The sequence below is a fragment of the Salvia miltiorrhiza genome, chromosome 6, assembly GCF_028751815.1.
Source record: "Salvia miltiorrhiza cultivar Shanhuang (shh) chromosome 6, IMPLAD_Smil_shh, whole genome shotgun sequence".
Lineage (NCBI taxonomy): Eukaryota > Viridiplantae > Streptophyta > Magnoliopsida > Lamiales > Lamiaceae > Salvia > Salvia miltiorrhiza.
The window spans coordinates 10,839,646-10,855,027 of NC_080392.1; the positions used below are offsets into that span (position 1 = coordinate 10,839,646).

The 15,382-nt window shown below is 32.6% G+C and overlaps 2 protein-coding genes across 3 annotated transcripts; both read left to right on the forward strand.

The window, feature by feature from the left end:
- Nucleotides 1-2,058: 2,058 nt before the first annotated feature.
- On the forward strand, nucleotides 2,059-3,054 carry LOC130988605 (glucan endo-1,3-beta-glucosidase-like). The gene is made up of 3 exons (XM_057912489.1): nucleotides 2,059-2,205; nucleotides 2,332-2,554; nucleotides 2,950-3,054. Exons 1-3 carry the CDS (start codon nucleotides 2,110-2,112, stop codon nucleotides 2,973-2,975), a joined length of 345 nt encoding a protein of 114 aa, XP_057768472.1. The 5' UTR covers nucleotides 2,059-2,109; the 3' UTR covers nucleotides 2,976-3,054.
- Nucleotides 3,055-10,819: 7,765 nt separating this feature from the next.
- On the forward strand, nucleotides 10,820-14,659 carry LOC130988606 (protein DA1-related 1-like). Of its 2 annotated transcripts, none has more exons than XM_057912492.1 (13): nucleotides 10,820-11,030; nucleotides 11,263-11,341; nucleotides 11,735-11,856; nucleotides 11,936-12,023; nucleotides 12,192-12,339; nucleotides 12,595-12,715; nucleotides 12,839-12,922; nucleotides 13,066-13,185; nucleotides 13,253-13,465; nucleotides 13,547-13,609; nucleotides 13,710-13,825; nucleotides 13,898-13,956; nucleotides 14,099-14,659. In XM_057912492.1, the coding sequence occupies exons 3-13, from the start codon at nucleotides 11,743-11,745 to the stop codon at nucleotides 14,422-14,424; spliced, it is 1,452 nt and encodes a 483-aa protein (XP_057768475.1). In that variant the 5' UTR covers nucleotides 10,820-11,030; nucleotides 11,263-11,341; nucleotides 11,735-11,742; the 3' UTR covers nucleotides 14,425-14,659. The 2 variants fall into 2 exon arrangements, with proteins under 2 accessions (XP_057768475.1, XP_057768474.1); XM_057912491.1 differs by having other exon boundaries at nucleotides 10,836-11,153.
- The last annotated feature ends 723 nt before the right edge of the window (nucleotides 14,660-15,382 follow it).

Below are 15,382 nucleotides of genomic sequence, written 5' to 3' on the forward strand. Positions count from 1 at the left end.
TACAACCTCAAGGTTTTGTGAAACCAGGAGATGAGAACAAAGTATGCCTTCTCAAGAAAAGTCTATATGGTTTAAAGCAAAGTAGCAGGCAATGGTATAGAAAGTTCGATGATCACATGTTAAAGATTGGCTTCAAGAGATCTGATTATGATAGTTGTGTGTATATTAAGATGAAAGATGGAAAGGCAATGGCATATCTTCTATTGTATGTTGATGATATGTTGTTAGCAGGAGAAAACAAGTCAGAGATTGAGAAGATTAAGAGTGATTTAAAAAGCAGTTTTGACATGAAAGATCTAGGAGATGCAAGGAGGATTCTTGGCATGGATATAATCAGAAATAGACAAAAGAAGGAGTTATGGTTAGTTCAACATGATTACATTCAGAAACTTTTGAAGAAGTTCAGGATGAGTGAGACAAGAGAAGTGTCAGTTCCTTTAGGTCAACACTTCAAGTTATCTGTGGAACAGAAACCAAAAAATGAAGCAGATAAGAAGGAGATGAGTCTGATTCCATATGCCAACATAATAGGGAGTATAATGTATTTGATTGTGTGCACAAGACCTGATGTTTCACATGCAATTAGTGTGACTAGCAGATACATGTCAGGATATGGAAGAGAACATTGGCATGCTTTGAAATGGTTACTCAGATACTTAAAGGGAACTGCAAGACATGGAATTTTATTCAAGAGTAATGAAAGTAATGAAGAAAATGTCATCATTGGTTATTGTGACTCTGATTATGCTGCTAACATTGATTCTAGGAAATCTCAATCTGGATATGTGTTTAACATGTTTGGATCTCCTGTCAGTTGGAAGTCATCTTTGCAATCCGTTGTGGCATTGTCAACAACAGAGGCAGAATATATAGCTCTCACAGAAGCTGTAAAAGAGAGCATGTGGTTAAGAGGCATTGTTGAAGATTTTGGAGTAACTCAAAGCCATGTAGTGATTCATTGTGACAGCCAAAGTGCACTGCATTTGGCAAAGCACCAAGTGTTTCATGAAAGATGCAAACACATTGATGTGAGATTACACTTCATTAGGAATGAAGTTGAGAAAGGGGTTGTGAAATTGATCAAGATCCCAACAGAACACAATCCTGCAGATATGCTCACCAAATCATTGACAGCTGCTAAGTTTTCTCATTGCTTAGAGCTGATCAATGTAATTCCACACTAAGGAGTTTGAAGGATGCCCTGTAATGGGGCATAGGTGGAGGGGAAGCTAGGTTTGGTGTCTGGTGCTGTTGATTCTTGGAGCTATGACAGTTGCAGCCAAGGTGGAGATTTGTTACGTTGTGGCTTCAACTTATGCCATGCACGCGTATGCATGCGGGGGCTTCTTTGCAAAGTTGGGAAAGCTTGAGGTTATAACACATTCATAGAAGCTCTTCTATCTCCAGCCGTCTGATCTGATCCATTGCTCTAGATTAGATCTTGGAGTTAGCTTTATTTTTTCCCTAGCTTTCTTAGTAAGCAGTAGTAGTTTTTCCAGATTTTCAGAGAGTGAGCGAAGAAGAGATTTTGTATGAGAGTTGTTGGTGTTTCTCTGTGATTGAGAGATTGTATAGCAGTTGTTCTTGATGTGATTCTTGTACTTGTAATTCTCGTTTCATCACTCCAATAAAGGCATCAAGAGTTCACCCTCCCGTGAATATAGGATTACGATCCGAACCACGTAAATCGATTGAATTCTTTACTGTTTTTCTTGTTCGTGGATTGAATTCGTGTGTTATCACAATAATAAATCACATAGATATCCGTTTGAAATTAATTACATGAACCATCTCACACTACAATCTGATTTTTTAATTTCTCTTTTTCAGTTGGCACTAGCCGCACTACAATCTGATATCAATTGCGTATATTAAAGTTAAAAAGGAGGATGATACATATTCTAGTAATCAATCTTTTCATTAATTAACTTACTTTAATGTCATAACCCACATTTCCAACAAATCGAAACAATTAATAAGATTTTATTATGCAAGATTTTACAGGTCTATATATAAAACCCAACCAACTCTCAATTTCAAACACCGCCACAACTCAAATAAATTTAATCAAAACGACATATATAATTAACAAATACATCCACTCCGAAGATGAAACTCTCATTGTTCATTGTCATTTTTCAGTTAGGGCTTGTCATTTCCTACGTGGCTGCAGACTCCACCATTTCTGATGCCGTGATTCACCAGGTTTAATTTTTTTGAGAAACTATTACATTTGCAAGTTATTAATCGATAACTATGTATATCCAGTACTCATCATTAGAGCAAAAAAAAATAATTTTATTGAAATCTGATTAATATAAGTAAATGTAGAGCAAGACATGGTGCGTGGTGACGGTAGGAGCAGCCGACGAGAAGCTGCAAGCATTTTTGGAGTCAACGTGTAGTGAATTGAATTGCAAAGCAATAAGGGCAGGTGGGTCTTGCTACCAACCAAATACGTTGCAGAATCATGCATCCTACGTTCTCAATCTTTTCTATCGCGCTCGCGGCGTCTGTAACTCCCAGATTGGCACCCCTTCTATCAATGATCCTTGTAAGTTTTTTTTTTTTTTTTTTCTCTCTCTTTACAATGCCTTTTTTTCACTCCAATTCAAGATAATATTATCTTCGATCGAGTATTGATATGATAATAATTTTTCATATTTTTTCATCCTAGAAAACATAAAATAAAAAAAGGGCGAAAATCACTAAAATATTGTGATAATTTTTTCTCATTTTCTTATGATAATTTGCAACCAAATAAAATGCACCATTAGCAATTAGTCCTCGTTGATATGTTCTGGACCTCTGGTTGACTTAACCTAAAAGTATTCGATCCATCAACTAGAGATTGTTGTTCTAGTCGTGGATGTTTTGATGGTTCTAATTAATGTGACCCTAATTAATTAATTAAGTATTTGGTTTGATTTGATTTTTTCTTGTTTGCAGCATTTGGCAGATGTATTTATTCGTGAGCTCGACAAAGTAATTAAGTCTTTGCACAAGGAAAGAACGGTTTTGAGTTTTATGGAGTATATTAGCAAGAATAAGAATATCTATAGGTGATGGATATAAAGTGAAATATTCAGATTGGAATGATCATGTATCGGGTTGACTTTAGATTTTCAAATAAATGTATTTTTTGAAGCCATTCATAACGGTGCATGTCATACATATGTTTCAGCATTTGAGATTTCCATTGACCAAATTAAATTAATTAATAGTAAATTAGTTGCAAAATCTTGATTTACAAAATAATTAAGGGAGTGCAAAATTCCACAGCACATGTGAATATATCGTTACTTCGAAACTATATTAATGAACTTGAGTACGAATTATTTTCAGGAGATCATGAATTGATCAAGAAGAAATTGACAGTAAATTAAATAGATAGAGACAATGGGCTACTCTAGGCTCTAGCCCATTTCATACAGCAGCCAAAGGGGGGGGGGGGGGGGGGGTCCATGAATATAAAAGAAAATTTGACACTTTTAAGTAATTCAAAAAAGAAAAAAAATATAATTATTACACACTTTTGCAAAAACAGTGAATAATAAATAATCACGAAAATCGTATAACAATATAAAAGTGTGCAATTGTAAAAAATTGTTTAACAATATAAAATACTTTATCACACACTTTTCGCAATATACATAATGAGACCGTCAAGACTCAATTTTGGGACTTACAAAGTCCAACTTCATTCCTGATTAGAATGTTTGGCTGAACTTGTAACTCTTTAGAAACTTTTAAGTTGTTTAGGAGTTTATAAGCTTCTTCAAAATGTTTAATTGACAAAATAAGTCCTAAACAGTTTATAAGCTCCAAGAGTTTATAAGGTCCCGGAAAAGGCAAAAATAAATTTCTCTGTTCCTATTTATTTTTTCATAATCTTATATGCAACAAATATTTTATAATTATTTAACTATAATTTTTTATTTTCATCATATATCATTTTTATTTCATCTCTCTTCGATTTTCTTTTTTGAACGAATATTTTCTTTTTTATTTATAAGCTCAATTATCTAAACACTTTAACAACATATAAATTTTTGAGAAACTACATTTTATATCTATAAGCCCTTAATTTGTTTAACTAAACACACTCTTAATAAATAGAATGAAAAACCAAAATATATAGTTCTGGAAAAATTGAGAGTAATAATAAGTGTAGAGAGAAAGAGTATTTCTGTTTTTTTCTTTATGGTTTTAATTTCTGTGATGCCCGATATATATATATATATATATATATATATATATATATATATAGGGTAGGGTTAATATAAAAACCCCTCTTAAGATGAAAATTAGGAACCAATTTAAAGCCATTGATTTAAATAAAATAGAGGGCTGAGATTAAACTACAGATGCAAAATTTCGATTGCATAGATGCACAATTTCGATTTGCTTGAGTATTTTGCATTGTTTGTTTCAATTGCATAAATTCATATTTTTTAAGTGCACAGTAAAATATAATAGATGCACAGTTTCTTTTGTTGACTAAATCATAACCATTAGATCTAATATTTAAAAGGTCAAGATTAGGTTCCTAGTTCTCATTTTAACAGAGGTTTTTATTAGAACCTATTCCTATATATATATATATATATATATGGTGGGGTTAAAATAGAAACCCCCCTTAAGATGAGAACTAGGAACCAAATCTAAACCACCGATTTTAATAAAATAAAGGGTTGAGATTAAATTAGAGATGCACATTAAAATATATAATGTAAATGTATTTTTAATTAAAAGGGTAAAAATGTAAAGAATGAAATTAAAATTTACACGCATCATCAGTTACATTTTCACTTTCACTTTGGAATTTCATCTAGGGCTTGAGAAATTAAAACTGCAGACATCTGTGCAGTCGACGAACGACCGATCTGCACGCCGGCGATGAAGCATCGGACACAGGGTGTTCTCCGGCAGCGGTTTCGGCAATCTGTGCAAGGTTCGAAATTTTCCCTCCTGTACAAGGAGTTGGCGTTCGACGGCTTGGGCGAACTGGGTCTTCGTCGTTCCCGACGGCTTCGGCGATCTGTAACAGGAAGCGGCGGCGGAGGCTGTCCGATTATTCCAAGAGGGGGCGGCGGATTCTGGCCGATTTATACAAGGAGGAGGCGGCGGAAGCTTCAAGCCGTCCGAAATTGGGGTAAATCAATTGCATAGATGTTTTATGTAATTGCATAGCTGTTTGTTTTTTGGTTAATTTTTTAAAATTGAATAGATGATGGGTGTTCTTGATTTGCATAGATGAAAGATTGTGATGCATAGATAGTTATCATTTCTTGCGATTCTTTGATAGGTTTTGTTTGCTTTGCATAGATGAAAGATTGTGACGCATAGATGTTGGATTGGGTTGCATAGTTATCATTTCTTGCGATTCTTTGATAGGTTTTGTTTGATTTGCATAGATGAAAGATTGTGATGCATAGATGTTGGATATTTATGCATAAATGGCAAAAATTGAAACGTTTTTTCTGGTTTTTTATTGGAGTTGCATATTTTGAGATTGTGATGCATATATGTTGGATATTGATGCATAAATGGTCAAATTGAAACGTTTTGTTCTGTTTTTTGTTACTGGAGTTGCATATTTTGAGGTTGTTAGTGCATAGATGTTGGATTGGGTTGCATAGTTATCAAATTTCCTAGTTTTTTTTGTTTTGTTAAGTTTTTAAGATTTCATGGATAATGGTTAATTTTTGGATAGCTGTTTAGTAAAGATTTAGCATAGCTATCTAATTTTTTAAGATCGCATAGCTGTTTAAAAAAGATCTTACTTCGAAATTGCTTTATTCTTTAATATGTGCATCTATGCTCTTGAAATTTGAGGTGACCATTTTGGCTATATGCGTGTGTCGAGGGTTTTGATTTCTAGAGTTTGGGGTACTAAAGGAAAAATTGAGGATTAGTATACTCTGTGTTTTTGTTATGAGGCTTGTTTCCTTTCTTACATACTTTGATAAGTCAATTTGTTTTAATATCTTGAAGTGTGAAAAAATTGATTGCGTTAGTCTGTGGAACTGTACGAATTGTTGGAAATTAAATCAAAGTTTACGGATTGTTGCATATAACCAATGGATTGTCCTTTACTAACAAGAAGATAGAACATATAGATCCTACAAATATGCATCTATGCAATTAGTAAAGTACATCTATGCTATTAAAGTTCATTCGCTGCAATTATTTGAAGTCATCTGTGCATCTATGAAATTATTAATATGCATCTATGAAATTGTTTTATTGCATAGATGATTTTTTAATTGCATCCGTGAAAGTAATATGTTGCAATGTTGAATTTTTGGACAGTTAATTATTAGATGTTATATATAATTTGTATTAACAGTTGTGGTTGATTTTTGTGAAATATTTATAAACAGTTTGTATTCCCTGTGTACGACGGAATGAAATTCTATGCATTAACATTCGATGTGAAGAGATGGCGAATACTTATTTTTGATAGCACAAATGTGTCAAAGGAAGATTGTCGTCTAGAAAAATATGGTGTTACTATCGATCACCTGGTATGGTATATAATTTTGATTGTTTAATTATGTAGGCAAATGTACTTGGAGAATACTTGCACCTACATGGAAATTCAATGAAAAAAATAAAGATGTTGAAGGCAAAGAAATTTGTTGTCCATATGAAGTGGGGGTAACAAAAGTTGCATGGAAGCCAGCGGTATATATCTCATGCGCCACATTGAAACTTATATGGGAGAGACACCGTGCAATTGGGTATGTGGACTTCCCACAAATCCAGAAAGGCATTTGATTAGGCTTCGTACAAGATACTGTGCAACTATGATTGGATGGACAAATAACTACGTCAAGGATGATGTAATGAGGGGTGCATCTGCATATTATCGAAATTTCTTGTCCGTGCCAGATGAGAAGATGGAAAAGATATTTGGATGACTTATGGTTTGAATAATACACTGTGTTGAAACAAAATTTGTTATGTCATATGATTACATTGGACGAATTTTTCTTAAACAATCATTTAGATCAATTTTCAAATTTGTTTATGAAGGACAACTTATATTACGTCTTGTTCTCACGTTTGTAGTGCATTGTTGGTTAAAATTGCATACAATAATTATTTATTAATTGCATAGTTTCATATTCTGTATTTATTTACATTGTTATTTACAAATTCAAATATTGCGTATTTGAGTTTGGTGTTTTTTTTAAAGAAGATCATGATTTGTAGTATAATTCTTTCATGTCATTTCTAATTGTTTTATATAATAAAAATTTGAAAAGATAATTGGTATTAATGATGAACGAATTATGATGTGTAATCTGTGCAATTTCTAATTGTATTAATGTCATTGAAAAAGCAATTAAAACATAACATCTATCATTAATTAAGAAAACCTTAAAAGACAAAGTTAACCTTCTCCTAATTAAAAACAAAAAAAAACGGCAAAGTCAAACAAATTCCCTCATTTTAGGCACATTATTAATCAATTTAATCCTAACCACTAGATCTTCAAATTTAAAGGCTAAGATGTGGTTCCTAGTTCTCATTTTAAAAGAGGTTTTTATTAGAACCTCTTCTATAGGAAGAGGTTCTAATAAAAACCTCTTTTAAAATGAGAACTAAAAACCTAATCTTAACCTTTAAAATTGAAGATCTACCAGTTAATAATTAATTAAATAATTAGCCGTTTTTTCTTCATTTTGTATAATAAAGGATAGCAATGTAATTTTGTTTATTTTCAAATATAGTTGGCGAGAATTGTGAGTTTGATTTCAATATTTTCATTATTCCATTAACATTCAGTTTTCATTTCATTTTTTTTTGTTTAGTCACTTTGTGTTCTTTTTTAATATTTCATTGCATTAGCTTTTATAAATTAACTAAAATTTAAAAAGTAAAATAAGGATTCAAAGATAATATTTCACATATTAAAATATTAATTTTTTTTATTTTCATTTTAAATACTTTTTTTAGATGTTAATCAATTTAAATAGTTGCATAATTGAAGGTTTCGAAATTCTGAGTTGTATAGCTGAAAGATTAGTAGTTTTTGAGTTGCATAGTTGAAGGATTTGTAGTTGCATAGATGAAGGATTCCTAATTGCATAGTTGCATATATATTTGAAGCGTTCGAAGTCTTGAGGTGCATAGTTGAAGGATTCGTAGTTTCATAGTTGCATAGTTAAGTATTTTTGTAGATGCATAGTTAGATGAGATTATTGTGTTGCTCGGTTATTGTATTTTGTTGCTTGGATTTGACCTTGCACATAAGAAAAATTGTGAAATCTTATATTCTTATGCACCAATTTAATCAATGCAAATACAATGTATAGTGCAACAATAATACATTTCAGACATAAATATGTAATCTGCAACAACAAAAGCATATTAATTTATGCTATGTAACAATAAAAACATATATGTGCAACTACCAATTCTATATTCAAATTTAAGAAAGAGAATGTCACTTTACCCACATATTACAGAATTTGTGCAAGCTAAAATTATCATATGTGCAACACCAATTTTTGAGCAAAAGACCACCATCAAAATAAACAACTCTAAATATTGAAATAGATATGCACGATTAAAATATATGCATTTTGCTTAAGGCAATTATGCAACTACTATATTTCATATAAACATGACAAAAAAAAAAAAAAAAAACATTTGCATTTTTATAAGAATTTTTTTCATATGTGCAACAATTACCACAACTCTGTGCAACAACATAAAACAGACAATTTGTGCAACTAGTAACCATAAGAAATGCAACAATAATTTATATTCAAATTTTAAAAATAAAAAAAAACATTTTTTTCCACACACTACAACAATCGTGCATGTAAAAATTATCATCCGTGCAACACCAATCTTCGAGTTAAAAATTAACATCAAAATTGAACAAAACTAATTAAATATTGAAACAGACATGCATAATAGGGCATTTTAAATTTTCACTCATAAAGATATATGCATTTTGCTCCCTAAAATACGTACAATTGGAGTGAGAGAATATGCACGTCTGTTTTTACCCTACAACAATAAGTAAATGCAATTGGAGGGAGAGAGAAAATGCAATTGAAGTAGGAAATAAATGTTTCCTATAATCACGTTAGGTAGTTATTAAGTATATGTTTTTTTTACATTTCTAACCTTTTATATTTCTATAATTTATTGAAAGAAAACCGTGTGCATCTACAATAATTTATCTCATCCGTTTATTTTATGTAAATCAATAGTTAAGATTAGGTTCCTAATTTTCATCTTAAGGGGATTTCTATATTAACCCCACCCTATATATATATATATATATATATATATATATATATATATATATATAATAAGTATTTTCATTTGATGATCTCCGTATTTTGCATAAACTCACAAAAATGATGTTTGAATAGTGAAAGCAGTCACGCACTGATCAACTTCTTTGAGTGCACTTGATATTAGGATCTGCTGCACAAAAGGGCGTGTGCAACCTCTTTAATTTCAAACATAAACCTACATTTATATCCCAACTAAATTGTTCGATAATTTAATTGGCAAGATTTCGTCATTAATCTACCGAACATAGTTACAAAAATATCAAAATAAACGCTACAAGCTCAGCACATATATCAATGAATTGATATTTGGTTTTTTAGGGGATTAATATTGATAGTATTATACACATATACAATTAGATATGACATTATATTACAATATAATTATTTAAAATTTAACAACAATACCTTTGAGTTTCAAAGAAGGAAAAACAGATCAGACCCGCGAAAAAGATAATTCGGTGAAGAAGCGTTGTATTAAATTCTCCAACTAACTTTAAAACATATCAAAGTAGCTCGGCTTTTCAATTCAATAAATTCACATAAATAATAATTCATTCTTTGCCTAATATAATTTTAAACTCTGTCATTACAAGACTTGTTTACTAAACGATTTTGTACTTTTGAATATACATTTTCAGAAGGAAGAATAATAGAAGTAAGTTTTTTTTTTTTTTTTAATACTAAGTTAATTTGACTTTTCAGCCACCTTTCTTAAAATAACATGCATGATGTGGAAGTACAACCTGCAGCCAATAATAAGCCAACTCATTGTTGCAACGTTTCTACTTTCTACGTTAAATACTTAAATTATACTCTTCCGATCCCTTCCTATTTTTTCATACCTCTCCATTTCATTTTAAGTCATTTTTTAAAATAAAAAATTAATACATAATACATATATACCTTTCAAATGACTTATTATTATCATTGTGATCTATAAATAATTATTTTTTATTTTATTTTAAAAAAATATAATCTTTTTTCTCTTTTTTATTTTCTTGACATATATATCCTCAAAGAAATTATTTTCTATTTTTATTTTATTATAAAATATTTGTTTCTTAACATTGATGTCTAGGCCTTATGATCCTATTAAATTGGAATGAAGAGAATATTGTCATTAAACAATTAAAATCATGTATACCAATATGTAGTGATCATCAAAACATTCGGCTTTATAATCGGGTTTTTTTGGGATAAGAAAAAAAAAAGCATCGCATTTTATGTTCATAAAATTAAAAAAAAACAAAAAAAAAAACCTGAAAGGAACACTATAATAGTGGGGAAGCTGTAAGAAAATGATGCTTTATTCTAAATCCAAGAACATACAACATGCATTTTTAGGAGTAACCAAAAGTCAAGCTAATAATACTAACAAAAAACAATGACATACTTGTCATAAATGATTTTTCTTCTTATCCTATTGTGAAAATAAAGAACCGAAAGTTGCGTTAATTAAATCATAAATGATGTCTCCTCTTGTAAATTCTTTAATACATTATTTCTATATCGACCAAATTAGTAATATAAAAATGTAACATATTATAGTAATTTTTTAAAAAAAAAAAGAAAAAAAGAAAAAAGAAAAAGAGAGAGGCAAAACCAGCCTCATTTTCACTAATCTTGCCTTTTTGTCAAATACAAAGGCTAACAATAGTGGGTTTTGACATTTAGTGACTGATGGTGTAAGAGTGGGACTAAAAGGTGAGGAAGGGTCCAGCTTCAGACAAGTACATAAAATCTTGAAATTGAATCATCCTATTCCTTGGGTTTTATCTTCAATTGTTTGATACAAATTCTCACATCATCTTTCTGCACAAATTAGTGGTAAACAAAATTTGCATCTTTAATATTCTTGTCTTATTTAAATTTTTATCATCAATGTAAGAAAATAAGGTATTTTTTGGTTATCTCATTATGATTCTTGTCCGTGAAGATATTTGCAACAGGCAGAATTTTATGATGGTTTGTCTGATTTGGGATTCATCATACACCTTGGAATACTGCTGATTGGGGTAAACTTTTTTCACACTTGTATTTATTTGTCTGTTCCTTTCTATATAGTTCTTGATTTTTTGTGGGAATATATCTTTCTTGTCCAAGAATATCGAAAAAGTTGATCGACTTTGAAGTTTTCAACTTTGGATGGTTTATTGGGAAAATATGTTGTAAATTGATGGTGGAGTGGTTGGATGCTTAAATATTAATCAAAGACGATTCTTGATATAATCTTTCTCGAAGGATTGGATTTGACTGGCTTGAATTGAATAGTGATCCAACCAAAATCGCTGAATTTTGCATAGATACTTAGATATTGATTAAAAAAGTTTATTTAGATTTCGCTTATCTAAATTATCTCGAGATATTGTGTGATATAAATGTAGAATTCACCTTCACTCTCCAAACAGTTGGCACTATGGGTTGGCTGACCAAGATTTTGAAAGGCTCCTCCAGTCACAAAATCTCAGAAGAGCATTATCATTGTGATCATGATGATGAAGTAACTTGGGAAGCAGCTCGTGTTTCGCGGGTAATGACCGTTTCCATTTTGATTCCCTGTGTGTATCTATGAGATCTTCCAAGCAGCTGATGTCGAGTAATGAATACAGGGCTCATCGGATTTCGACACAGAAGAGATTGACAGAGCAATCGCGCTTTCCATAGCTGAGGAAGATGAGAAAGGAAAGAAAGTGATAGGTAATCTAAGAGATCAGAATATGACAACTCTTGCATTTGTCATATCTTTTCTGTTACTCTTCCATGAATTTTTTATGTGCATTTTGAGGAATTTGGAAATTAAAGAAAAATGGAATATGTATATGTACATATTTTGCTAACTTGTCCTTTTTTTTTCCTGATTATTAGATAGCGATTCTCAGTTAGAGGAAGACGAGCAGCTTGCTAAGGCGCTTCAAGAAAGTTTGAATCTAGAGTCTCCGCCTCCATCACCCCCTCTACGAGAACATGGAAGACTCTTTGCGCCTTTTCCGTTCCTTGATCCTTCGAGATATAGGTGCGTGTCTTATTTATTTTAAGATTTCTGAAGTTTATTTATGGCAATCTAATATCTTGCTCATCACATTAGTGAAATCTATATACAGTTTTAGTCCTTATGGATCTGGCTAGAGAAACTCAGCTAAACTAGGATCTGCTTGCTGCAGATTAAACTGAGTGAATGCACAATAGAATTGTTTAGCAACATGAAAAATGTTATCTATTACTCCAACAATGTAGATTTTCTATGACAATATATGATTTTTTATTGTAGAACATGTGCTGGTTGTAATAGCCAAATTGGTAATGGAAGATACTTGAGTTGCATGGGAGCGGTTTGGCATCCAGATTGTTTCTGTTGTCATGCTTGTGATAAGCCGATTTCTGAAATAGAGGTGATAATTTGATCCCTGCATATCTGACTTATTTTGATTGTAAAATCTGCTATTGCTTTCTTGATATAGGTTCCGATTATTTTGATAAGATGACATCTTTTGTGTTTTCGATTTCTGTTTCAGTTCTCGATGATGGATGACCGCCCGTACCATAAATCTTGCTACATGGAGCTGCATCATCCCAAATGTGATGTTTGCAAGAATTTTGTAAGTATACATTCACCTGATTAACTGTAATAAACTTTAGATACTGTTTCCTCTAAAAAAAGAACATTAGGCATCGTTGAATTAGGCTTATTAGTCGAGTGGAATTGTATTGCTTTTGATGTCTCTCAATGTTATTGAAGTAGATCCCAACGAATGCTGCTGGCCTTATTGAGTACAGAGCACATCCATTCTGGCCTCAGAAGTACTGCCCTTCACACGAGCAAGATGGAACGCCTCGTTGTTGTAGCTGCGAGAAAATGGAGGTGAGTGGAACAATCATTCAGAAAATATACCTAAAAAACAAATAAATTAAAAGAGTGGTTCTTGTAGCCGGTTGATGCTACGTATTTGCATCTCGAGGATGGAAGAAAGCTCTGTCTTGAGTGTTTGGACTCGTCGATAATGGACACTCACGAATGCCAACCTCTTTACCTTGAGATACAAGATTTCTACGAAGGCCTAAACATGAAGGTGGAGCAGCAGATTCCTTTACTCTTAGTCGAAAGACAAGCACTAAACGAAGCCATGGAAGAAGAGAAAAAGGTTTAACAACTCCCTCTATACATGGAATAAGAAACAATATATTTTTTATCTGAATTTTGCTATTTTTCATTCCGTGGCCAGGGTCATCATCGTGTGTCTGAGACTCGAGGACTTTGCCTGTCGGAAGAGCAGATCATTACTATGGTATGAACACCTCTTCCAAGAATATTAAACCGTGATCATGCATTAACCTAAGTTAGCTTGAAACCTTGACGTGGTTCGAATCTATTACCAACAATCACAGGTGTCGAGGAGGCCAAGAATTGGAGGCTTCCGGGTACTAGACTTATTCACTGAGCCATATAGGCTGGTCCGCCGGTGTGAAGTAACAGCAATTCTTGTTTTGTATGGCCTTCCAAGGTAACGCTCGTTTCCCCTATTCGTATTCTGCACTTTCATCAACAAGAATAGATAATATCTGGTCATTTTCAGGTTATTAACCGGATCCATCCTCGCCCACGAGATGATGCATGCTTGGCTGCGCCTCAAAGGTCATTTTTCTCCTTCTTGAATCACTCTCTAGACCAAAGCGTAGCCTATTTGGCCAAGAAAGTGATCTCAACCCTTCTCGCAATTCTTTCTTCCAAGATTGTAGCCTTACTATAGGAATCAACTGAGATGCTATGCTTTCAGGTTACCCAAATTTGGATCCAAAGGTGGAAGAAGGTATTTGCCAAGTGCTAGCTCATATGTGGTTGGATTCCGAGATTGCCGGTGGTGCCACTACGTCTTCATCATCTTCGTCTTCTTCTTCGTCGTCGTCCTCGTCCAGCTCATCATCGAAGAAGGGGCAACGGTCCCAATTCGAGAGAAAACTTGGCGAGTTTTTCAAGCACCAGATTGAAACAAGCTCGTCGCCGGTATATGGAGATGGTTTTAGAGAAGCAGATGAGGCAGTGGTCAAGTATGACCTAAAAAGGACTCTTGATCACATTCGCTTCACCGGTTGTTTTCCTTGATCATATATTATTTTTCATCTCCTACATCATTTTCATATATACACACACGTTAGATTATAAACAAACAGAAAAAGAAAATGTAATTTATAAAGAAAAAACACAAGTGTTGAGGCTACTCGATACTGTCGAATTCGAGCGTGAGCTTAAGCTCCACTCGTTAGATGTTTGTATACATGATATTCAAGTTCGAACTCGTTAAAAACTTCTAAAAAAAACTTGATAAATATTCAAACTATGTTTTTCATCTTAATTAATATGTTACTCGAGCTTGACTTGTTTAAGACTCGTGTATTAACTCGATTGAAGGTTCGTGAATATACTCGCAAACATGTTCGTGAACAATCAAATTTGAACATATTTGCCAGTTCGACGAGTCTAGTGCTGTCAGGCTCAAGCTCAACTCAATAAACTTATCGAGCTCGAAATTAGGCTCGAGTTCGACTCGTTTAATATCGAGTGCTGTCAGGATTTCGGCTTGTTTATAAATAGAACCTTATTTTGCTATATTCTCTCAAACAAATTAAATATCTTTCTTCTTCATAATTTTTTTATTGAGTGAAGTATCAATTATAATGTATAGTATTTACTTTTAATATGATTATAAATAAATAAAATAAAATAGTATAAATAATTTTTTATTATCTTTTAAATATAATAAAAAGGGTTAAGGTGCAGATTCATCCCTAAAGTAGAGGCCCCTATAGTGTTTAGCTCCCCATTCTCGACCTTGGCACAAACACCCCTCCATAGTCCAAGAAAAGGGTGCAATTAAACCCAGACCTCTAACACCGTTAACGTCCGTTAAACGTTTGGGTTTAATTGCACCATCTACTTCAAGGGTGGATCTGCAATTTAACTTTTTTTTTTTAATTTCGGCAATCCACCTCCGGCATCAGCTTAGCCGCCCTTGTACTCATCGGCCCCGACTTGCACCTTGTCAGCTCACAAGCGCCCAATC